Raw genomic sequence first — 26,030 nt, forward strand, 5'->3', positions numbered from 1 at the left:
AAGAGCACGGACTTTGAAATCATATATCCAGAATGTGCTCTGTCACTTACTGCGTATGTGATTTTAGGCGAGTATTTTACCTCTCTGAGCCTCAATTTCATCATGCGGTAGTGCTGTTTGCCATGGGTTTCCATTTGTCCCTGTTCCCGGGACCTGGAAGAGCTGTACTTCTTGACCTCCTTTGTTTGGGCAGGGCTGTGTATGTGACTGGTTCTGGCTAATGGGTTGTGAGTGACATGTGCTATTTCTGGGCCAGAACATATGGTTGTTGGTTTGAGACCTTGCAGGGTCCTCTTCTCCTCAGGCACAGGGACTGACAACTCTCTAGATGATGGCTGCTCTGTCAGTTTGGGTCTCCAAGTCATTCCAGCAAGAATGGCTCAGACCCCCATAGTCCACCATCCCGTGAGGGGCATGCACCTGCCATGGACATGTAGTCGAAGTGAGGAATAAGCCCCTGAGATACGGGGACTGTCTATTACCACAGCATAATCTAGCCTATCTTGATTCTTGTATCTTATCTGTAAATTAAAATCACATCCTCTCAGGAGTTTTCTGAGGATTAAATGACAAAGCTGGTATGACAAGGTTGCCACAGTGCTTGACATATAACAGGAACTCAGAAAATGGCAGCTATAATTATTAAATAATAATAACAAACTAGTTTTGAAAAAGTGTGGAAAATTGGTATAAAATGAGAGCTATTTCATCCACTCATCCTTACGGGTAAGTTGTATCGTCTTTTCAAGAGTGGGGCATTTTATTTTATTTTGAAGGCTTCCTAATGACTAGCACTTATGCATTTATTTCTTGCCATCATGATATCAGAAACATAAATTGAGGTTATATGTAAAGAATGAAAAAGTGGAAAGATTAAGCAAAAGAGAGAATGACTAATGACATAAGATAAAATGAGTTAGCAATAAGTAGTTTCTTAATGAGAAGAACAGGTTATAATTATTAGTAAGCATACATTGTTCTTAGTAAACAAAGGTACAAGGTATTAATGCGGTAGAAGAGATTTAGTTTGAACAGGCTTTCCCAAAATGTTTTCTGAGGAACACTAGTACTTCCAGTGGTCTGTGGAAACATGTTCCATTCCCATATAGCTTGACGAAACTACCTGCTACAGACTGAATGTTTATGTACCAACCTAGTCTCCAAGGTGACAGTATTTGCAGGTAGAGTCTTTGGTAGGTGATTAGGTCATGAGGGAGGTGCCGTCATGAATGGGATTAGTGCCTTTATAAAAGAGCACCTAGAGAGCTCCCTTGCCCTTTCTGCCATGTGAGGACACAGCGTGAAGACAGCCCTTTATGAACCAGGAGGCAGGCTCTCACCAGACACTGAACCTGCTGGTGCCTTGATTTTGGACTTCACAGACTCCAGAACCGTGAAAAATAAATTTTTGTAATTTATAAGCCACCCGGTCCATGGTGTTCTACTACAGCAGCCTGAACAAGCTAAGACACTACCCTTCTCGTTGAGATTCAAGTGGCATATTATCTTAAAAATATGACAATATAGAAATCCTTTTTACCTTCATTTTTGTATGTCCCGTATTTCTTCAATGGATAAAACCATTTTTGTTGTTGCTGTCTCTCAGACATAGTGTCTTGTAGAACAAACCTGAAAGTGCTGAAATGAGAGGAAAGAAATGGCCATTATATAATAAAAAATATATATACCACCCCTTTAACCATCTCTCAAACAATATTTAAATCCCTCACAAATGTAAACACCATCTTTTTCTTGCTGCATTTTACTCATTAAGTACCATCTATGTGATTTTTATGAAATGTATCATCTATAATTTTACTTAACATGGTTTTCTTAAATAAATTCACTGTTTTTTTCCCACATGAAGGAAAGGGGAGAGCTTTCAAGGACTGTAACAAGGAATGGTTAGAAAATCAGGAGGAAAGGCAGAAGCCAGGGGTGTCTGGCTGGACTAATTCAAGCCGTTTAGAGAGTCCAAGGAGAAAAAGATTATGGCATCCCACCCCACACACACTTTGAAAAACTGCTGATCAGCAAAGCAAATACACAAAACAAATTCTGAACCTTAACGTGCTGGCTACTTTCACACTTTTACTGAAAAAATATCAAATTAAAAAAAGTCTCTCTCCTTGCCTCTCTCTACAGAACAAATTAAGAGACAGAAATTCCGATCAGATTTGAAATCATCGATACGAACTGGCATCTAGGAGTTCTCTGGTGTTCTTAATAACAAACGTGGTCAGAGGAGGGCAGAGGATGCCATCACAAGGCAGGCAGTGAATAGGAATATACGGAAGAGAGATTAGCAAGAGTAGGGCTTTAATGTGGGGGTTGGGAAGGAAGGGGGAAGGGAGGGGTCCACCCAGTTTCCCGAGCCTAGCTGCCGAGAGCAGCCCATGACCGCCTGCCGCCCGCTGTCCCGCCCATTCTGAGTAAACCTCCAGGACAGGCGGGCGCCCCTCCTACCCGCCTACCGCCTACCGCCTACCGCCTACCGCCTACCGTGGCAGAATATGAAAGTCGGGGGAAAGGTTGGGATCGGAGCCAGAGCCTCATCAAAGTTCCCCCTCAGCCAGGACAAGTACCTTAATTCTAAAGGTCTTCACCTCTCGGTCTGACTCCTCAGAAGGCCAAGCCGAGCTACCCACCGCTGGGCAGGCTCTCCACACGCGGAAAGGGCGCCCCCCTCGGTCGCGACCTTACGGCGTCACATGACTGCGGGACGTACGTAACGTAACGCGCGCCGCCGTGGGGCCCCACCTGACTCCCAGGGGCTTGGCTGGGGGAGGCCACAGAGTAGAAGGATGCAGGTGACCTCGGGGTTCAGGAGCCCTCAATCCTGAACTGTGACCGAGAGAACTGAGCCTCAAGACACCACAGCATGTCCCGTGACCGTAGAATATACACGACCAACAGCCGGAAGCTGGGTGCGGTGCGCTGTTCACATGACTGCAGGCGCTTTGCCTGCCATGTGATGGAAGCGGCCACATCCCTGTGGACTCAGGGATCTGAAGATTCTGGTAGCCAGCAATCTTCACGAGATAGAGATGGCTGAGCCTGATATGTGACCAAGGGGGATATGTGACCGACCATAGCATCCAGACGACTCTCAGAAGCGGGTCACCTTTGTGACTTGGAGGGCTGAGGCTTCCTCCACATGCCACTAGCTAGTGAGGGCCACATGACAGGATGAATCCACATGACGGGCAGGGTTTAGGAGTCTGCCATGCTCTAGCGACTTGAAAAGCTGGATCCACCACATGATCACAGTGGCAATAGGTCCAGAGAGACTACATGAGCTCAGGGTTTAAGGGCTCGTGGTGCTGGCATGACCAGTAGGTCTGGGCCTGCCACATAACTGTCTGGGCCTGCCACTTGATGGCCGCATCCACGTGACCATAGCCTTAGGAGCCCACGGTGCTCAAAAGCTGGGTCAGCCTCCTGAGTGTAGGATAGTGACAGTAGGGGTCTCCCGGCTGCGTGTTTCAGGAGGCCGTTCTCTTCACGAGACCTGGAGAGCTGAGATTGCCCACATTCCTGGGCTTCCCGTTGATGGTGGTGCCTCCGGATGATCTTCCGCAGAACACAAGCTGGCTTCACCTGCCCCAACCTCTTTTTAATGTGCTAATGTGCTTCTTTCATGTGCTGATTTTTTCCCTAATAACACGTGAAATTTAACACATAAATTAACACATAGCAATGGACTAGGTCCTCCCTAAATCCATAAGCATTGCCATATTTTAAGGACCACTTCAAAAACCTAAGCAGTGGGTACAGGTAAGCTTTGCTGCCGTAATTCCATGCAAGTCTAAGAGAAATTAAAGCAAACTCAATAAGTGAATTTTAGCTCTTAATTTGGAAAAAAATGTATATAATGATTACTATGTGTCAGGCACTTTAAAGCGTCAACTCCTTTAATAGTGGCAATTCTATAAACTAGGTACTATGATTATTGTTCCAGTTTTCACAGATGAGAAAGTGGAGGCACAGATGTGTTAAGTCACTTGCCTATATTTCTGTTTTGGAGGTCAGTGCTAGAGGCATTGTTTAACACAGAGAAATGGGAAAGGAGAATAACAGACATTTGTGATGCTGCTAAATTAAACACAAATACTCAAATGCTTTCGGTTCAAACACAGATATGTACAACTCAAGTAGAGAGCCTATGTGAATTTACTTTCAGAAAGTAAAATTGACTTAATCTGGTAACGTTATCCAAGAGAACTTACCAGATATTGCTGTACCTTTATAGAAATGGTAATCAAAACATGTTTTTCTTTGTTCCTTTAAGAAACTCGTTAATTAACTAGAAGTGACTTTACTGTCAGTGTCAAGCAGTGGGAAAGAAGAGAAACAATTGTAGATGGTGCTCCCTGTCAGAGTACTCAGTGTGCTCCCTTCCCCCAGCACAGTGTAAATTTTAACAGCTCTAGGGGTTGAGCTCATTCTTGGGGACTACCACAGCCTGGAAACAGAAAACTACATCCACGGTGAAAACTTCTTTTGAGGCCAAAGGATGGAAAGGGGCGAGAAGGCAGGGATTCCTTACAGGGATTTTGCTCATAAACTGTGTCATTTGTGATGGTATGATTCTCTGGTACAGTTTGAAAGTCCCATCCGCGTGAAGACCATTTACAAATTAAATAAGTGTGGTTCAAGGCTTTAAAAATTATTAGACAGGGAGAATTGAAGTGGTCCTAGCTTGGCTCTTGTTATCCACTCATTGTAACTATTTTTTTGCCACACCCCCCAAATAATTCTAAATATAGTCTTTGAGAGTAGTGTGAGACGGGTTTTTACGTAAACAGCCACATTGTTTTCTTGTTACGATATCACACTGCCATCTACTGCTGGTGGATATGTTCCCATATGATGTAAATGAGTGACCTTTGCCAGTTTTCTTTAGAATAAAAGCAGGCTTTGAGGACTAAGTTCTATCAATGAACTTTGCATTTCCGTAACATCACCAGATGATTTTTGAATTATCTACTTCATGTAGCCTATTTGGGTCCAATGATAATCTAAAATGTACATGGTGCTCTACCTTTTTTTTCCCCACAAAATCTGGAAAAACATGGCATATCCTGTGCTCTCTAAAAACGGACAGGCACTTGCAATAGTTGACTATCACTGGATTCTGAAATTCTAATTTAGTCTAGTGTATCTGTTTTTATATGGGACACTTTGATGCAATTCAAAGTCTCTCAAATAGGGAGGGGGATCAAGATGGTGGAGGAGGAGTATGTGGAGCTCACCTCTCCCCACAAACACATTAAAAATACCCCTACATGTGAGGCAATTCTCGCAGAAAAGCAACTGGAAACTGGCAGAAGATCTCCTACACAACCAAAGCTACAAGGAATATCTCTACATATCCAGGAAGGACAGAAAAAATTTTCAAAGGCATGAGGACGGTCCTGGCACCCCTGGGAGAGATCTGTAAAGGAGGAAAGGTACACAAAGGCAGACCCTTACCCCAGGGAGCCCCCGTGCCTGCTGGAAAAGCCGCCGGGATAGATGGAGGGGCTGGAAAAGCCTAAATTCTACTCACAAGGAGTGCATGCATGCTGGCTTGCGAACAATCAGGGCAGAGAGAGACTGGCACTGGCGGCCGCTGCCTTGCTGCACTTCCCAATCCAAAGCACACACAAGGTGGTGGGGCCACAGATGCACACAGCAGCTGAGCATTGAATCTTAGGTAGACAGGTCCAGGGAGAGGACTCGATCTAGATGTGTGGAGACAGCCCGGAGGGCCTGGGGTATGGCCTGGGCCAAACCAAGGAGCCCATTGTCAGCCCGCACATAGTGGGGGCAGGTCCTGCCACAGTGCCCATTGTCAGTGTGCACACAGTGGGGGCAGGTCTGGCCATGGTGGACTTTGCCAGCACGTGCACCAGATGGCGCCATGGAAAGGCACAGCAGCCGGGCACTGCATCTCGGTTGGACGGGCTCTGGGCAGGAGTATGCAGCCGTTCATTTCACGGTGGGAGCACACTGGCCCCGCTCACTCTACACCATAGCTTGGAGCCAGACCTGGAGCTGACAGGTCCTGGGAGAGGTCTGCCACAGAGGCAGCCCAGGTTGCAGGCAGCGGCACAACCACCTCAATTCCTGCAGCCACAGGGCCCCGGCCCCCAGCACCAGCCTACTCCACACCACAGCCCAGCACTAAGTCTGGAATGAACACAACAGAGAAAGGGATGCAACCTTGGGCTGCTTCTGAGCACAACCATGGATGCCTGCACGGGAGGCACATAGGTTTGCAGTGACCACACGGACCTCATTTGCTTCAGTGGTCACCTCCTTTGCATCAGGGCATGTGCTCAGGGGCAATGGAACCTGACTGAACCTGACCCTCAGGGCTTCTACTCCAACAGCTGGGAAGCAGACCCCAGCCCCAACAGGGCTGTGACAGCCATAGAGCAAAGAGGAGGCCCCAGCCAACAACCAGTGCAGGCGCTGGTCAACACAACTTCAAACACACCCCCTATCAAGGGAACAAGGGCCAGCACACTTTAAGGAAATACGTGGCAAGCACCCACACCAAAACCAGCCCTTGCACCAAAGATATTGGACTCATACCGTCTACACAGGGATCCTCTTCAAGAACACAGTAGATTCATGCTTCTCCTAAATTCAGAGACAAAGAAAGTTAAGTAGAATGAAAAACAGAGGAACTATCCCCAGTGGAAAGAACAAGAGAAATCCCCTGAAGGAACAAATAATGAAAGAGACCTCACCAGTCTACTAGACCCCAGATTCAGAAAGGAGGTAAGAAAAAGGCTAAAGAAATTAAGAAAGATTATTGATAGAAATGCAGATCACTGCAACAAGGAACTAGAAACTATAAAGAGAAATCAATCAAAACTAGACAACTCAATTGCCCAGATGAAAAACAAACTAAAAGCAATAAATAGCAGACTAAACAAAGCAGAAGAATAAATAAGTGATCTGGAAGATAGAATAATGGAAATCACCAAATCAGAACAGCAGACAGAAAGACAAATTTTTAAAAATGAAGAAAACAAATGAGATCTATAGGATAATATAAAGCATGCATAATATGCATAATCATTTGCATAATGTGCACAGTCATATGCATAATAGGGGTACCAGAAGAAGAGGAGAGAGAAAAGGGGATAGAAAATGTATTTGAAGAAATTATGGCTGAAACCTTCCCAAACCTAAAGAAGAAAACCGATATCCAGGTACAGGAAGCACACAGGGTCCCACACAAGAAGAACCCAATTAGAGTGACACCAAGACGTAGCATAATTAAAATGGCAAAAGTGAAGGATATAGAGAACTACAAAGTCAACTGGAAAACAAGGTTTAAAATGGCAGTAAGTACATACTTATCAATAATTACTTTAAATATCAGTGGACTAAATGCTCCCATCAAAAGACAGAGTGGCTGAATGGATAAAAAAACAAAAACAAAAACAAAAACAAGAACCTACAATATGCTGCCTATAAGAGACTCACTTCAGGGCACAAGACACAGACAGATTGAAAGTGAGGAGAAGGAAAGCTATTTCATGCAAATGGAAACAACAAGAAAGCGGGGTTAGCAATACACATATCAGACAAAACAGACTCAAAACAAAGTCCATAAAGACAAACAAGGACATTATATAATGATAAAGGGATCAATAACGAAGAGGATATTACACTTGTTAGCATATATACACCCAATATAGGAGCACCTAAATATATAAAACAAATAGTTACAGACATAAAGGGAGAAATGAACAGGAATACTATAATACTAGGAGACTTTAACACCTCACTGACATCAATGGACACATCTTCCAGACAGAAAATCAATACGGCAACAGAGGCCCTAAATGACACAATAGACCACTTGGACTTAATTTCTATCTACAGGACACTACATCCCCCAAATAAACAGAATACACATTCTTTTCAAGCGTGCAAGGAACGTTCTCTAGGAGAGGCCACGTACTAGGTCAAAAAACAAACCTCAACACATTTAAGAGGATAGAAATGACTTCAAGCATCTTTTATTACCACAGTGTTATGAAACTAGAAATCAACCACAGAAAGAAAAATGGGTAAAGAACGAATACATGGAGACTGAACAACATGCTCCCAATAAACCAGTGGGTCAATGATGAAATCAAAGAAGAAATCAGGAAATACCTCAAGACAAATGACAATGAAAACACAACCTTCCAGGGCTTCCCTGGTGGCGCAGTGGTTGAGAATCTGCCTGCTAATGCAGGGGACACGGGTTTGAGCCCTGGTCTGGGAAGATCCCACATGCCACGGAGCAACTGGGCCCGTGAGCCACAATTGCTGAGCCTGCGCGTCTGGAGCCTGTGCCCCGCAACGGGAGGGGCCGCGATAGAGAAAGGCCCGCGCACCGCGATGAAGAGCGGTCCCCGCACCGCGATGAAGAGTGGCCCCCGCTTGCCGCAACTGGAGAAAGCCCTCGCACGAACCGAAGACCCAATACAGACAAAAATAATAAACAAATAAATAAATAAATAAATAAAAAAAGAAAATCCTTTAAAAAAAAAAAAAAAAAAAAAAACAAAAAAAAAACACAACCTTCCAAAATCTATGTGATGCAGCCAAAGCAGTTCTCAGAGGGAAGTACACAGCGATTCAGGCCTTCCTCAAGGAACAAGAAAAATCTCAAAAAAACAAAAAGAGAGAAAGAATTAGAAAAAGAAGAACCAAAAAAATCCCAAAGTCAGTTCTTTGGGAAAGATCAGAGGGACACAAATAAAATAGAGATAAAAATAGAAAAGATCAATAAAACCAAGGGCTAGATTTTTGAAAAGACAAACAAAATCGACACACTTCTAGCCAGGCTCACCAAGAAAAAAAGAGAAAGGGCCCAAATAAACAAAATAAGAAATGAAACAGAAGCAACAACCAATACCACAAAAATACAAAAAAAACCCCCACAAAAACCAAAAAACATAAGAGAATACTATGAACAGTTATATGCCAACAGATTAGACAACCAAGAAGAAATGGACAAGTTTCTAGAAATATACAGCCTGCCAAATTTGAGTCAAGAAGAAACAGATAATTTGAACAGACCAATCACTAGAAGTGAAATAGAATCTGTAATTAAAACAAAACAAAAAAACCTCCCTGCAAACAAAAGTCCAGTACCAGACAGCTTCACCAGTGAATTCTACCAAACATAACGTAGAACTTATACCTATACTTCTCAAACTCTTCCAAAAGATTGAAGAGGAGGGAACAGTCCCAAATTCATTCTATGAAGCCACCATCACCCTGATACCAACACCAGACAAAGACACTACCAAAAAAGATAATTACAGGCCAATATCTGTGAAGAATATAGATGCAAAAATCCTCAACCACATATTAGCAAACCGAGTCCAACGATACATTAAAAAGGATCATACACCGTGATCCAGTTGGATTCATTCCAGTTGCTCTGATAGCCTTATGGGAGTTCCCTTGTATGTTATTTGTTGCTTTTCCCTTGCTGCTTTTAATATTCTCTCTTTATCTTTAATTTTTGCCATTTTAACTGCAGTGTGTCTTGGTGTGGTCTCCTTTGGCTTGACCCTGTTTGGGACTCTCTGTGCTTACTAAACCTGGATATCTCTTTCCTTTGCCAGGTTAGGGATGTTTTCAGCTATCATGTCTTCAAATATGTTCTCTGCCCCTTTCTCTTTCTCCTTCTCTTCTCCTTCTAAGAACCCTATAATGCAAATGTTAGTACACTTGCTGTTGCCCCAGAGGTCTTCTAAACTTTCCTATTTCTTTTTCTCTTTTTTCTTTTTTCTATTCTGCTTCAGTTATTTCTATTACTCAGTCTTCCAGCTTGCTCGTCCATTCCTCTGCATCATTTCATTTACTGTTGATTCCTTGTAGTGTATTTTTCATTTCAGTTACTGTATTCTTCTCTGTGTGGTTCTTCTTCATATTTTCTAAATCTTTGTTAAAAACTTCTCACTCTGTTCATCCAATCTTCTCCTGAGTTCTTTGAACATCTTTATGATCATTACCCTGAACTCTTTATCAGGTAGATCGCCTATCTCCACTTCACTTTGTTCTTCTTCTGGGGTTTTATCGTGTTCCTTGGTTTGGATTAGATTCCTTTGTTGCCTCATGTTGTCCAATTTGCTATTTTATTTCTCTGTATCTGGTAGGTTGGCTCCATTTCCCAACCGCAGAGAAGTGGCTTTTTGTAGGAGATGTCTTGTGTGTCCCAGCCGAACTCTCCCCTCTAGTCACCAGAGCTATATGCTCTAAGGGTGCCCCCTGTTAGGGCTGCGTGTGTCCTTCTGTTGTGACCGGCACACTACTGTGGGTGGGGGGGGGGGTAGGTGTGGCTGTCCCCTGGTCCAGTGGGTTGCCAGGCCCTGCTTTGTGCAGAGGCTGGTGGCCACTGGTGAGTGAGGCTGGGTCATGAGGCTGCTGGCTGCGGTGCCCCAGGAAGCCCCGGGATTAGTGCTGGCCCACTGGTGGGTGGTGCTAGGCTCTGCAGTGGGTGGTGGTGGGGGCTAGAGGTCCTGTATCTAGTGTCAGCCTGCTGGTGGGCAGGGCCAGTTCTACATGGCTGGCTCCAGGGTTTGGGGGTGTCTAAAAGCTGGTGATGGCCCACTGTTGAGTGGGGCTGGATCCCAGGGCAGCTGGCTGAGGGGTCCAAGGTGTCTTGGAACTGGTGTTGGCCTGCTGGTGGGTGGGGCTGTGGCCCAGGGAGTCCTGGAGCTAGTGCTGGCTCGCTGGTGGGCAGAGCCAGGTTCCTGGGTCTCTGGCTGCAGGGCCTTGGAGTCCTGAAGCTAGTGTCGGTTTGCTGGTGTGTGGGCCCAGTTCCGGACATGGCTGGGTATGCGGTCTGGGGTGTCCCAAAGCTGGCGTCATCCCACTGGTGAGTGGGGCCAGATCCAGGAGCAGCTGGTTGAGGGGCCCAATGTGTCCCAGAGCTGGTGCCAGCCTGTTGGTGTATGTGCTGGGTCCTGGTATGCCAGGCGGCAGGGCTGCGGTGGTTCTTGGGCTAGTGTTCCAAGAGGAATATTCCTTTTTACATATTTACAAGTATGTACATTAACAGAAGATGTTCTTTAATTTTATTACATTTTATGAGACTGAATTTCTTCTAAAAGCTTGAAGTTTTTAAAGCTATTCCATATTGAAATTTAATGGTGCTCTTTAAAGAAAATTGTTGCTGATCATAAATGTTGACAATTTTCTTGCTTCTCATCTTTCATATCTTTATGAACTCTGTGTTGTATGTTTACAGAATGGTAATACTTGATAAAATTGTAGCTATAAAGAATCCATTCCGTTCTAGTGAAACTATCCTGACACAATAATATCAAAGTACGATAGTAAAGAAAAAGCTTTGCCAAAAATTTGAGAAAGGAAATGAGATTTAAGTACGCTACCATGGATGCCTTTGTGGTTCTTCCTAAACTTACTGCAGGGGTGAGAGCTCTAGTGCTTTGTAACTACCCATTCACTAATTCAATGTAGGTATTTCCTGAATAGAAGTATCTGTTACCTGGAAAGACATAGTAGTTGAAAACCATTTGCGCTTGAGTATTGTGGGTATTATGCTCATATTGATAATTGTGCTTTCAAATGGTGCCTGAAGGTGACATTTTTGTTTACCTACGCAATATACATTCTTCTTCCTGACTGGTCTCAAATTTTCATGAGTGCATTTCCTCCCGCATACAGTCACGTTTGGGGGGAATTTGACTGCTAGTTCCAAGGGTGAGACCAGAGTTACTCTAGATCTCAATCCATAATCCTATGAATCCTATGTCCCTAGCCACAGTCATTGGTTCAAGATTGGGCCTGAGTCTTTATATCTTTGAGTCACTGGATCAACTAACCTAAAGTCTCCTCTACCTCTGGGCTCTCAGTTATATAAGCAAATGTATTTCCTTATCGTATACACAAAAGTGGATTTTACTTTCTGTTACTTGTAACTTTGTTACTTACTGCTATATATGTTTTTGAAGATATGTTATCAGGTGAATGTAAGTTCAGAATTTTTAAACTTCTTAATACGTTTTCTTTTATGATTTGATAGTGGCCTTCTTTGTTGCAATTGCTTGATGCCTATTTTGCCTGATAGTAATACAAATTAACCACGTTTCTCTCAGTTTTACTGATCATTGGTATTTTTTACCATCACTTTATTTTCATCCTTTCTGACAGTCTACTCTACCTGCTTCATGACCTACCGAAACACGTTCATAATGCCTGTATTAGACTGTTCAGACTGCCACAACAAAAATACCACAGACTAAGTGGCTTAACAACAGAAATTTGTTTCTCACAGTTCTGGAGGCTGGAAGTACAAGATCAAGGTGTGAGCAGGGGTGATTTCTTCTAAGGCCTCTCTCCTTGGCTTGAAGATGCCCATCTTCTTGCTGCTTTTCCACGTGGTTGTCCCTCTGTGTGTACACACTTCTGCTGTCTCTCTGTGTGTCCTAAACTCCTCTTCTTATAAGCACACCAGTCAGATGGGATTAATGTATCCCCTAACAGCCTTAAATTAACTGAATCACCTTTTAAAGGCCCTATCTCCAAATCCAGTCACATTCTGAGGCACTGCTAATTAGGGCTTCAGTATATGAATTTTGGGAGAACACAGTTCAGTCAATAACAAAACCTAATGTTAAGATGACGTTATCATAGAAAACAAGAGAGCAGAGGCAGGAACAATGATGCGGAGCAGGCAGGAGGATGGTATGTTAGGCTTTCATTTTCCTATAGCTTCTCCAGTTCCTAAAATTCTCTAATGACCAATGAATCCCAGGCATTTGACTGAGAAATTTGCATTGCTACTACCTCAGCCTGGACCTAAATGATGGGAACGAGTATTCCACACTAGTTAATAGCTCACAGCTTAAAATCTAACACTTTCCTATCATCAATAGATCTGCTGTTTTCTTCCAAGATACTTGACCCTTCTTAACCTCAGCTTCTTAATTAGATACAGAGATAAAATAATTAGTCATACAACCCCAACTGTGAGAATTCAATGAAATTGAGATATACTTCTGCACATAATCAGGGCTGTTTGCTGGGTGGAAGGTTTGGAAAGCTGTTTCCTCAGCCATTTATGCAGAGAATGTTCAGGTTCATTCTATTCTCACAGCTCTATATTCTAGGTCATGCCACAGCGTTGTCTATGAGACATGCAGAAGGGGAAAAGTTGCTTCTGTGCACTGGGGTTAGACCTTTTGGGGGCCCAATTATCTCACCAAGTACCTCCCTTACTCTTTAGCAACCAGAGCCACCTGCAGTTCTCTATTTCGACTCCTAATCTTCAGGAAGACAGAGACATTGCCTGAAATTTTTCATGGTTCTATCTTCCCTTTTTAGCACTAATCTTGACATGCACTAGGTGCATGAATGAATGAATAAGTGGATGAATGATAGTTATATTCCAGACATATATCTTTCTTCTCTGACAGTTAGTAGCCCCTGGCAGGCCAGCGCCTTAGCCTTATAGCTAAGTCCAGTGGTTAGGACGTGGCGCTCTCACTGCAAGGGGCCCAGGTTCGATCCCCGGTTGGGGAACTAAGATCCTGCAAGCTGCGCAGCACAGCCAAAAAAAAAAAAAAAAAAAAATTATACCTCAGTGAAGTTGGTTTTTAATATGTCTTTGTATCCCTTCCAGAATCTAGAGCTGTGTCATGCTCATATGTGGAATCAACCTGTATTTTCAGATTGAACTGTACAGTTGGGTTTTTCATTTCTTTGCTTGCATGCTTGTTTTTTTGTTTTGTTTGGGGTTTTTTTTTTGCCACAGCCAAGAATATTCTCAGGATCTCCTGACTTATACATCCAACCACATGCTCCCCACCCAGATTTTTCATAGGCTCCACAAACGACATGGTCAAAACAGAACTGTCAGTTTCCTGGCATTGCACGGAAACTGGTCCTCCATTCACTTCCCCATCGAAGAAAACCGCCCTAACCCAGCTGCAAAAATCCACATTCCAAGGGACACACTTAATCCCTCTCTATCCCTTACCACAAACGTGAACTTCACCAACAAGTTCAGTACTTCCGAGATACATCTCATTTCAAACCCCATCTCACCCCTTCCATTGCTACGACTGTGGTCTACGAGACTGTCACCTCTCACTGTCATGTGTGTAGTAGCCTCCTAATCTTGTCTCTTGATCTTACAGTTGCTCTATTTCAGTCTGTCCTCCAAAGAACATTTAGAATGAGCTTTAATAAAGTAGATGATAATAATAACTTCCCTTCCTTTCAGAAAGCACCCAATGGCTCCATCATAATAAGAACAAAACCCAGAGTCCTTACCATGGCCCACAGGACCTTCTGTTATTGGGCCCCTCCTACCATTCTCACCTCATTTTCTAACACTGTCCTCCCAATACACACTGGCATACAAGCTGTTCCCTAAAACTGCCAAGCTTGCCCATATCTTAGGGCCTTTCGTCTTGCTCTTCCCTCTGCCTCGAGGGCTCAGCTCCTATATCTTCCCACTGCTGACTGTGTACTTGTTGTTATTTGAATATTAAATCTAAGTTACGTCTTCAGAACATCCTTCCTTGCCTTCCCCACCCTAGTCATTCTCTGTCACATTTTCCCATATTATTTTCTTAATGGCTCTTAAACCTTGAGTGTATCAACCCCTGTAGAATGTGAGCTCCATGAGAACCATAACCCTGTCTGTCAGGTTCTCTGATTTATCTCCCGTGCCTATCACAGTGCCTCACATATCATTGGTAACCAATAAATATTTGTTGAATGAATGAATGAGTGAGTGAATGACGTAGATTAAACATGCTAAGTTGTGAGGACTCAGGCATAGTCTGGGACATGGGATTTGGGAGGATGGGAGAGTGAGCTCAGGTGTCCCTGAAGCAGCAGTTTTGTTTGAACCCATGAAAACTGTGGTTGGAAAACTGGGTAGAAAGGACATGATAATTGAGGTAGTGCTTCTAGCTGCCTTGGGTATGAAAGTGTAGCATATGTTCTATACCAATTCTCCTTCTTTCTTAATAAAAGAATCCCAAATTTATTTGGTACAGTAATGTTTCCAGTAAAAGACCACACATTTATAGCCTGCTTTGCAGCCAACAATGGTCACATGACCAACTTCTACCTAATGAGGTGATGGCAGAAGTGTTGTATAGTAGTTCCAGGAAGGTAGCTGAAAGGGAGATGAATTTCTCAGACCAAGGTATTTCTCATACCATCTGTTGTGGACTGAACTGTGGCCTACCCAAATTCATATGTTGAAGCTTTAACCCCCAGTACCTCAGAATGTGACTGTGTTTGAAGATAGGGCCTTTAAAGAGGTGATTAAATTAAAATGAGGCCGTTAGGGTAGACACTAATCCAATATGATTGGTTTCCTTATAAGAGGAGCTTAGGACACATAAAGAGATACCAGGGTGTGTATGCACAGAGGGACAGCCATGTGAAGAAGGAGTAAGAAGGAGGCCATTTGCAAGCCAAGGAGAGAGGCCTCAGAAGAAACCACACCTGTGAACACCTGGATCTTGGACTTCCAACCTTTAAAACTGTGAGAAATAAATTTCTGTTGTTTAAGCTACTCAGCCTGTGGTATCTTGTTATGGCAGCCATAGCAAACTAATACACCGTCAGATAAGGTTTTCAATTTTGACAGCTCATTAGAATCAACTGAGGTGAACCTTAAAGATACTGATGACTGGGCTTACCCCTAGAGGCTCTGATTCAGTTGGTTGAATCTGAGCATTAGAGGGGATCCTAATGGATATCCAGAGTTGAAAACCACATGTCTAGGAGAGTAGTTTTTTGCACTCCATTGAGCAGGCTGAGAGTGATGAATCTAGCATCATTTAGAAGGCATCCCCCTGTATCTCCCTCCTTCCACTGTTTTTCCTCTGCCCCACATCCCCCTTCTTTTTCTGCCGTATCCAGATCTCCACAGATGGACCCAGAGATGCCCCCACCTCTTAATCCTGTTCCATATCCAAGTTCCGTCCTAATTTGAGGAACATTTAATAGCTTCAGCCCCACTTCTGCCCTCCCTGTCAAGAAAAGTGAGTCTCGAGGGGCCTCATATTCTCTTACTCTGCCTGTTAGCCAGAGCCAGGGCAGCTCTCTAGAGATAACTTCTTGCCTCTTAATCCAATTATGAAATGGATGAAAGACATGAACAGAGGGCAAATAGGCTTAGGAAAAGCTATTCAACATCTTTAGCCATCATGGAAATGCAAATTAAAAGCACAATGAAATATTAAACCCCCCTATCAGAATGGCTGAAAAAAACAGTGACAAAACCAAATGCAGACAACACTGGATAAACTGCGTCACTCATACATTGCCAATGGGAATGCAAAATGGTACAGGTCGTCTGCAAAACAATGTGGCAGGGTTTTCAGAACGAAATATGCAATTACCATATGATACAGCAGTTGCACTCTGGGCCGTTTACCCAGAGAAATGAAAATTTATGTTTACACAAAAACCTTTACATGAAGTTCATCACAGTTTTACTCACAATAGTTAAAAAGTGGAAATAGCCCAGATGTCTTTCAACGGGGGAATGGCTAAACAAACTGTGGTACATTCACACCATGGAATCCTATTCAGCAATACAAAGGAACAGACTATAGACCCACTTTACAACTTGGATGGATCTCGGGAGAGTTATGCTGAGTGAAAGAAATCCATTCCTAAAGATAATATACTATATGATTCTATTTCTATGACATTTAGGAAATTATAATAGTGTCTGACAGAGTTTAGGGATGTGGGATCAGGAAGAAGGTGGGTGTGGCTATAAAGGCTAACATGAGGGAAACGTGTGGTGATGAAACAGTTTTTGATCTTGTTTGTGGTGATAGTTAGAACACCTACATAGCTGGTAAAAGTGCATGGAATTATATATATAAGGATTATTCACAGGTGTTCTAACACACAAATGAGTGCATGTAAAATGGCGAAATTGTAGTAAGCTCAGTGGACTGTACCAATGTCCATTTCTTAGTTTCGATACTGTACTAAAGTAATACAAGGTGTTATTATTAGGAGAAGGTGAGTGATGGGTATACATGACCTCTCTACACATTTTTTTGCAACTTTTGGTAAATCAATAATTATTTCAAAGTAAATAAGTTAAAAAAACAACATAGGAGTTGTGGGGAAAATAGTGTTAGTTACACAACCTAAGAACCTAATAAAAATGTTAGCACTGTTTTAGACCTGTTAAATGATTAAGAATACCATAATTATTAGAGTAAATATGGTACTTTACTTGCTAAATACGTTCTATTTGTTTATAGAAGTGAACATCAGAACGGTCACAACTTGTGAGTACTGAAGTGGTGGAGAGAAGGTTATCAGGAGGCAAAGCTTGGATTTTAGGGTAGTCCAGGAATGGAGTCCTTACTCTGTAATTTTCAAGCACTGTATAGGTCGGCTATAAATGCTAGAGACTGCCAGGGATGATGTGGGAGATGGGACCTTTTGGTCCTGGCCCCACTAACTCATGGTTGGGTCAGGGGAAGAGCAATCCAAGACACACAACATACAATGTGCAATGTTACTCTTTAATATAAAGATAAACAAGGATCATGCGTGGGAAAAATACAGAACAACTGGCAGGCCTACACGGTAAACTTTGGTTTCCTGATTAGCTGGACTGCAAGCTTAGTCATGGATATGGCTTCAGTTAAGAGAAGAGAGGTAACAAATATGAGGAGGATGAAAATGACATCTAAAGGCTCATTTGCAGAGTTTTGTTCTCAAGATCCCAGGTCAGTGGATGAGGGTCTCATCTTGAATTTTGCCCTTGGACTGAAGAAAGTAAAGAGAAAGAATTGGGATGTCAGCAGAGCCAGCAGCCGTTGAGTTTCAACCCCAGGGCACCTGACTTCTGTCCGCCTTCACCTTCCTGAAACCCTAGAGGTCTATTTCTTCTTATCTCTGAATTCTCAGAATTGACTTTTTAATGAGTAAAGAATTTTTTAGTTCTGGTATAGTCTACTCATCGTACTGAAAGCACCTGTAGTGGGGGAGGATAGATGACCTCCCTTAGGACCAAACTGGAGACACTTGACCACACAACGTCACAGCTAAATCTATGCTACAAGAGCACGCCTTCAAGTTTACCAACATGTATGTACCAGAATGAGCAGATGCCACAGCATGTAATGCTGAAAAAGAAGCGAAAAGGTAAATGCCTATCAATAATAGCTTATGGCTTCCTGGAATTCAATTGTTTAATATATTGATCTTAGAAAGAATAATGTAGCTTCACATATACTGAGAGGAAATGCTGGTACTAATAATAAAAGAAGTTTCAAAACAGTATATAAGATAGGAAACCTGTATTTTATAATACATGGAAAGGTATTAGTATGAAATTAGGGAATTTCTCACAACTAAACGTTTGTAAGAAAAAAATAGATGTAAAATAATTACCTTCAAGTTCCCATTAATCACTCCTCTACTCCTCCCAGCTCCCTCCTATGCCCACGCAAACCCAGCACTCACTTCTGAGACCACTAGAGGTTCACCTCAGGTCGGGTGGAGGACGCCTGCATGATGTCCTGCTGCTCCTGGGAGAGGGTGTGCATGGAGCTGGAGGTGGGCGTAGGCACTGGGATGGAGAACACACTCTGGGTCTCACTGGGGCTGGCATCCCTCACAAACAGCTCGTCATTCATGATGCACAGATTGAAGGAAAAGTGGGCCCTCATACAATGCCTGGATGGACACCCACACCCCCAATATTGACTCTGCTCCCACTGGCACTCAGCAACCAGGTTCCTCCCACGCCCCTCCTGTGTCTGTCTCCCAGGTTCCTTGACTGGTACCTCTGGCCCTCCCCACAGAGCCCACCTTTGGAGAGACTGTCTACCACCTTCACTCGATTTATAGGTTTATCCCCAACCCACGGGCAATTTCGCATTTACCCTTTACCACAGCCCAAGGGGTGGACGCTCTGATTCCCATTCTCGGAAGAAGACACTGAGTCACAGAGAGGTCATGTGACTTGACCAAGGTCACACAGTGAGTGAGTGTTGGGTCAAGGAGAGAACGTATAGGCTGATTCCAGAGCCCATGCTCTTCTTAACCACTAGGCTAGACTGCTCCTGAGATCTCCCTGCTGGCTTTCCACAATACCGAGTAAACCTAAGGTCTGCGCCACCACATTCCCACGCCCCTGAGCCCAGGTGGGGATGGGCATTCCTGCCCACAACAGGGCTCTCACCTGGAGTAGCTGGCAGGGTTAGCGATGAAGGTCCGGGTGAAGGCACGCACACAGCCCTGAGAACTTCCTTCCACTTCAACAGCAAACAAACAACAGTACCCCTTAGAGCCACACGTGCTGTACACGCTCACACGGCGGTCCCCAGTCAGGCTGTGACTGGACACTCATGCTGAGAGGGCAGTTGTTCACGGGGGCCAGGGTGTCGGGAATCGGGAGGGCAACTATAGGAGCAGTCTGCGCCCAGTGACAGGGCCCCTGACCACCACTACACAAATTCACGGGATGCGTTTTTCACAGCCGCCCAAGAGGTGGATACTACTACCCCATTTTGCAAATGAGGAAACTGAGAGGTTAACTAACGGCCCAAGTTCTCAGAGTGAGTATCTGGGATGAGAGCCACCAAACTCCACAGCCTGTGTCCCCAACGCCCAGGGTGTGCAGGGCAGACAGGCATGGACACAGCTCAGACCTGGATTGTCTGTGGGAACCCTGAGGGCTGAAGAACACAGTGGGGAAGGGAAGGGGAGGGGAGGGGAGGGGAAGGGAAGGGAAGGGGTCAGGGAAGCTGGGTGGTTCTGGGAGTGAGCCTGGCCAGGGGGAGGCAGCAGTGGGGCATCTGGGGTGGGGATCTACACACACTCACCTTCCTTGAACACCCCGCTGACGGAGAAGCAGAGCATCGTTTCCTGAAAGGGAAGAGCCCAGGCGCCCAGTCACCACCTGCACCTCCTACCCACCTGCGGCTTCCTGGGCCCGCCCGAGGGAGGAAGCAGGCGCTCACCGTCTGGAACCACGTGTCCACCACGAAGGAGCTTAAGTCATGCTGAGTCTTGGGCAACACACAGAGGGTGTGCACAATGACACGATTTGTGTGCTTCAGCAGCTGGACCCGCAGGTCTGTGAGGGGAGGGGAAGCGAGCGAAGGTCAGGGGCTGCCATGCCCTGGGCCCTATGATTGACCCCTTCACCGCCCTTTCCCACCCAGTCTTCCCATCACACACTCACGGGGGTCCGTGAGCTTCTTCATATTCCGGTTGTCCTTGAAGTACTCGCACAAGCTGCTTCTAGGAGACAAAGAGCAACAGTGGGTGGTGGGTGTTTGCAGGAGCTGGCCTGTGTCTGCTGGGGAGGCACACGGCCCAGGAGCAGAGCCTGTGCTGTGATACTCACGGGGCTGGGTCCTCGGGGTGGAAGGGAATGGTCAGGGAGAAGCAGGCCTCCTCGTGATAAAAAGCCACGAGACACCGTCGGTCTCCATAGTCATGGATCAAGTAGAACCTGAGCGGGAGCAATGAGGACAGTCTATCTCTGTGGTCTGCACCTCAAATGAGACTTGGAAACTCCCCTGAGCAGACCTGTGCTTAGGTGGCCTCACCTGTCCTCGCCTTCCCACCCTTGCTCAGCTTCCCAGAGGTACTTACTGCTGCAGGAATTGCAGGACTAGGCTCTTCAGCTCATCAGATCCAAAGTAGCTGCCCTGGAATCAAATGGCATTTGAGACTATGCAGTGGATAAAGCCTCCCTGCAACACCCCAAATGTTGTTTGATCCTCTTCCTCACCTTGCAGGGCTTTAATACGCAGGGAGTGTCAACATCAACGGTAACTGGTGACGGTAACTCCTGGCCATCCTGGAGAAGGGAAGAGGAAGTCAGGAGTGGAGACCAGGGGAGTGGCCCTGGATGATCGGGGAAAAGGATGGGCCTAGGAGGGTGAGGGTCAGAGGTCAGGTGTGAAAGGGCCCTGGAAATTCCATGGGAAAGCTTATACTGGATGTCTTCATCATGAGGTCCTGGAAGTCTCTAGTGTTATATTCAACTTGTGTGTGTGCGTGTGTGTATTTATGGGTATTTTTCCAGCAAGTCTATCCATGTCATTTTCAGGAGTCCATGCCCCCCAAAATGGTTAAGGTTCTGATGCTAATATGTGATCTAGGCAAGACCCAAAGGGCTTGAGGGCAGGGGCAGAGATCACCGACATTCATAAGAGACAATGATTTACGTAGGCACTTACTAGGCGTAATAACTTCGGGAAACGATCTCTGATGGCCCTGTCCAAAACCAAAAATAGAGAAGAGATGGTTGATAGTTCAAGGTTGCAATGCTTCCTTTGAGTGAAAACAGTCATACCATAAACAGAGATCAGTGTGTTCTGGCCCATCCAGCAGCGCCCTTTGCCCACCTCTGCTTCTGATTTTAAGGGTTTTCGGTCCACTTCCCTGTTGAGCACTGAGCATCTGTCAGCTTACTGTCTGAAAGGCACTGTCTCCTCATCTCTCTCAATACCTTCACTTTAATATTCCTTCCCTCCCTCCCTTCCTCTCCTTCGCCTGGGTAGCTTCCACCCAGGCTACCCGCACTCCCTTCTCCAGTGCCACAGGGAGCAGCATTTCAAACCCATACTGCAGGGCTTCCTTCTCCTCCCTTCCTTCCTCCAGGGCCCCACTGAAGGCTGTGGGGAGAAGAGGGAATGGGGTGGGGGCCCGGGGCTCTGCTACCTCACTGGGGGTCCAGCACTCTGGCAAGACCCGGACACCCCCCAGGGATGGCCCAGGATGCTGGGCCAGGGAGGTGAGTGAGGTGGGGCTCAGGGAGGGAGATGGAGGGGATGAAGGCAGAAAGGGAGTGAAGGTAGGAGGGGAGAGATGAGAGAGACATAGGGGCACAGAGACAAGGGAGAGAGAGAAAACAAAGGGAAGGGAAAGGAGCTCTCCCGTGGTCGGGGTCAGGGAAGAAGAGAGAAGAAAGGGGAAACGGCGCCCCTGTTGCGGCTCTTCGCCTGCCCCAGAATCGCCCAGACACACCAGGTAGGAATGGAAAATATGCCCATGTTGGGCTGGGGCCCCACTGGATGCTGGTTGAAACTTTGTCACCTGTGTGAGTTCAGCCAGACTTGGGCATGGGAACCAGGGCCGCCGTGGGGGCACATCTCCCCCAGAATGAGGAAAGGGTCAGGTCCCAGCTCAGTATGGGGCTGAGGATCCGTGGCCCACTCTTATGATCACCGTCTTCTCTCCTGATGACCCCTGCACCTGTCTGAGTTCGTTCTTTATCTGAGGAACCGTACCTGTCTCAGGCTGCCCAGGGCTCCTGTGAAGGACCAGATGGGATGACGTGACGTGTGCAGGGAGGGATGGAAAGTGCCCCTGAGAGCCCTGTCCTTCTGTCTCCTCTACCACCTCTGCCCTCTGCCTTCCACGCCTGCCTCAGGAAGCCCTCTGATCACTGGCGGGGGCCCACGTCTGGCCCCTTGACTCAAGGAGCCCTGCTTTTTCCCAAGGAGGGTCCAGCTCCTGGCATTGGGCCAGCAGAATGGATGTCATGACAGCAGCCACCCACGGCCTCAGCCCTCAGCATGGCGCAGGAAAGCCCCCATGTCAACCTGGGAGACGAGGGGGGACCCCTTTGGAGGAAGGGGAAGAGGGCCCCTCTCAGAATGGGGGAGGCAAACGCCATCTCAGCAGGAAGAAGGAAGGCTTCTCTCAGCAAGAGGCCCTGGACTGGAGGACCCTTCTCAGTCCAGGGCGCCAGCATCTGGATCAAGGCTGGTCGCTCCTGGTCCTGGTGAGGAGGAGAAGCCCTGCTTCCTGCGGCACACTCTTGGGAGGCCTTGGCGGAACATAGCTGGGCGCAGAGAGCTGGAAACAGACCCCAGAGCCCCTGCAGAGGTGAGCAGGTCAGGGGAAGGAAACTCCTCACCGGTGATAGGCACAGAGAGAGCAGAAGGTGGGGCCTCTGATCCTCCCAGAAGACCAGGGCTGCCACCTTTGGCAAAGGGGCACTGTCACAGATAGTCTAGGCTCCCACGGGTGAAGGTCACCAGGAAGGGTGACAGGGTGTTCACACTGACCTTACATAGGTGGACTGGTCGGGGAAGGTGCCACACAATGGGTTCCCTTGCAGCCACAGCTCTTCAAGCTTCAGCCCTTTAATCTTCCTCAACTCCCACAGATACTTCAGCTGAGAAATATGGGGCGGAAGAGGGAAAAGGAATCCCAGGGAAAGAGGGACATCCGGCTCTCTGCACCCCCAGCCCCCTCCCTCCCCCACAGGTACCTTCACCTGCCTCCTGTCATCACTCTGATGGCCACTAACACGCCCCCTCCCCACTCTCAACCCAACTTTGATCTGGCTCCCTCTTCTCACCTTATTTTTGGAGAGGTTCAGGATCTTGACCGTGGGGGCCACCTGTAAAATGTCAGACAGGCCATCCAGCTGGTACAGTTTGTTGCTGCTCAAGTTCAAGGACAACAGCTTTGGGGCAAGAAGAGGTAGAGTGAAGGTTACTATCTACGACCTTGGAGACAAATCTGCCCTTCACCCCATCTCTTCCACCCCCTACACTAATACCAGCACTGGGCCTACAGCCTCACCTCAGGGAAATTCTTTTTGATGATCTGCAGGGTGGCAGCCATGCAGTTTCTTCGATTCAGAATTATATCAATATCATGGCCCAACAAGTCTTCAGGAAGGAGAGGGGAGGGAATCAGATGGCTGAGTGGGGTCTGGGGTCAGCACCAGCCCCTCCCCACGTTACCATCCCTAAGTCTCCCTCCAGGAAGACCCCTCTGCCCTCGCCCACCCTAGAATTACTGCTGTCAGCTGTACCTGGGTCATCGCAGAGCCTCCGGAGGTCAAGAGCTTGCTGGGAGACATCAAATCGTTTGCTCAAGGTCAGCTGCGGAGAGAGAGATGGAGAGAGCCGCTCTGAGGCTGTGGTGGTGGCAGGGAAATCAGGGGCGAGGGGGACGGGGGGCTGGAGGAAGGAGAGGTGGGTCTGAGCGCTGGCACACAAAATGCCTTGAGTCTGCATTACTTTTAGCAGCTCCATTTCTTCTGGCTTCAATTTATCCCGCACAGAGTAGGGAGCAGCGGAGGGGCTGACAAACACAGGTATCTGCAGGAAGAAGAGGTGGGGTAAGCACCAGGAACTCTAGTTCCAAAGAAGACAACCAGCCCCTGGCCTGTACTCCTTCCTCAGGATGAGGTACAGGTAATGCCCGCAACACACACCTTTCGGCTCTCCTCGTCACAAATCTTGTTGCTGACCTCCATCAATGCAGAGGCAGTGCTAGCTTCCTGGACAAAGAACTGAGCCCCATCGTGCATAAAGTGGAACTACAGGGATTGAATGCAACAGCAATAGTATCAGAAGCCAACAGACCCTGCTGAACCAGGTCTCTCTCTCCCCCTTCCCTGTGCCCACGCGTCTGGCTTCGGCATCCTCTCTTACGTCCACTGGAGTGAAGGGGACACTGCAATGGCGCTGGATTGAGTTAATTAGCCATGTCCTGTCATACTTTATCCTGGAAGTAATCTAAGGATGAAAAGAAGGGATGGGAGAGAGGACAGACAACAAGGAATTTAGGCTGGAGGACGAACCTTTTCCTGTTCTTTTCCGGCCTTCTACTGAGCTTGACAGGGTTTCTAAAGAAGGGACCATCGGCATGATTTCTTATGGGTGTGTGTAATATGGATTTCCTAAATACTCTTTCTCTCCAGTCAAACTCTCTTCCAAATAGTCAAGGTGTCAGAGATGATCTTCCTTTTATAAATTTCCAGGAGATCCTACCCAGTGCAGACACTGCTTGCCCCTCAGACAAGGTCTCCAGAGGCTCGACCCTCCATCTCCCACACTCAGCTTGCCAAACTGAGACCTCCAATGTGGAGTTGCTCCATATCCTTGGCAGTAGTTTCCATCTTTGCTCTGAGACAGGCTCCTCCGTTCTCCTCACAGTCAGCCTGTTCCCTTTACACTGCTTCTCTGAATCTGCCCTTAGATGAACAAGATTGTTAACTCCTGGTCATAAAAAGGACAGATTACAAGCTGTCCCCAGTGAAATAAACCAGCATCTCTACATGAGACCAACACAACTCCCCCTGACTTTTCTCTCCTGCACATTCCATACATTTTCCAGGATACTCACGGTGACCCTGAACCAGCTCCCTGGGGTTCCATCTTGTGTGTTCTCCTGCATTTCTCTCTCCAGAGGTTTTCTGTTTCCCCACACAGTCATATGCATGTGGCCTTCACTGTCCAATCTCACTGTCCTCTCGTTGCCTCGGATGGTACAGGAAGAGCTGCAGGGGGGATGTGGAGAGAAGGAGGGTGAGTGGCCATACGTGCTAAGAAAGTCTTCTGTACACCCTCGTCTCTTTGACACCAGCACTACAATTAGGATTGCTCAACCATTATTTCACTTCTAGCATGCTTCAGTTTTGCAGTGACAGAAGAAAAACTAGTCCACGGAGAGTAAGAGAGGTGCATAGTCCCAGGGGCTGCTGTGTACAAACCCTGCTGCCTGGTCACTTACTGTCTTACTTCGGGGTCCTCCTGGACATCCCTCTTCACCACGTTTCCATCATCCTCCTGGAGGTGTGAGGGCTGAGGCTCACCCCCACCGTGTTCATAATGAGGGCTCCTCTTGCCAGAATTACCTGGGAAAGAACTACAACCTTTCTTTCTTCCTTGAGGTGGTCTACCACCATCACTGTATTCTGAAAAGAGGAACAAAAATACAAGTTTGAAGACACATCGGTGGTGCACTTACCATGTACCATGTCTTAGGTAACAGGATGGTAGGGCAGGCAAGTGCCAACTTGGCCTAAGGGACCAATCCCACAAACCTCAGAAAGGACACTCTTCTGCCTGTGCAGAGAGGACAGCCTTATCCGACAGATGGCACTATCAGGGGAAGAATCGAGGAGGAGCAGGATGAGGAAGAGGAGGACAAGGAGGAGAAAGAGGAAGGAGAAGGAGGAGGGAGGAGAGGACAACTGCCTTGAAACTTTTAACACAGTGGAGCAGGACTGA

The 26,030-nt window shown here is 46.3% G+C and overlaps 1 protein-coding gene across 1 annotated transcript; it reads right to left on the bottom strand.

Annotated features, from left to right (window-relative positions):
* Positions 1-18,509: 18,509 nt before the first annotated feature.
* On the bottom strand, positions 18,510-25,239 carry LOC130706386 (nuclear RNA export factor 2-like). The gene is made up of 17 exons (XM_057538131.1): positions 25,144-25,239; positions 24,450-24,533; positions 24,224-24,334; positions 24,033-24,113; positions 23,825-23,894; positions 23,590-23,678; positions 23,363-23,470; positions 23,067-23,176; positions 21,231-21,267; positions 20,780-20,848; positions 20,641-20,696; positions 20,390-20,497; positions 20,225-20,283; positions 20,001-20,116; positions 19,863-19,905; positions 19,220-19,292; positions 18,510-18,699 (listed from the first exon to the last, which is right to left on the bottom strand). The coding sequence occupies exons 1-17, from the start codon at positions 25,237-25,239 to the stop codon at positions 18,510-18,512; spliced, it is 1,500 nt and encodes a 499-aa protein (XP_057394114.1).
* Positions 25,240-26,030: the final 791 nt, after the last annotated feature.

This window comes from Balaenoptera acutorostrata, chromosome X (genome assembly GCF_949987535.1).
Source record: "Balaenoptera acutorostrata chromosome X, mBalAcu1.1, whole genome shotgun sequence".
NCBI lineage: Eukaryota > Metazoa > Chordata > Mammalia > Artiodactyla > Balaenopteridae > Balaenoptera > Balaenoptera acutorostrata.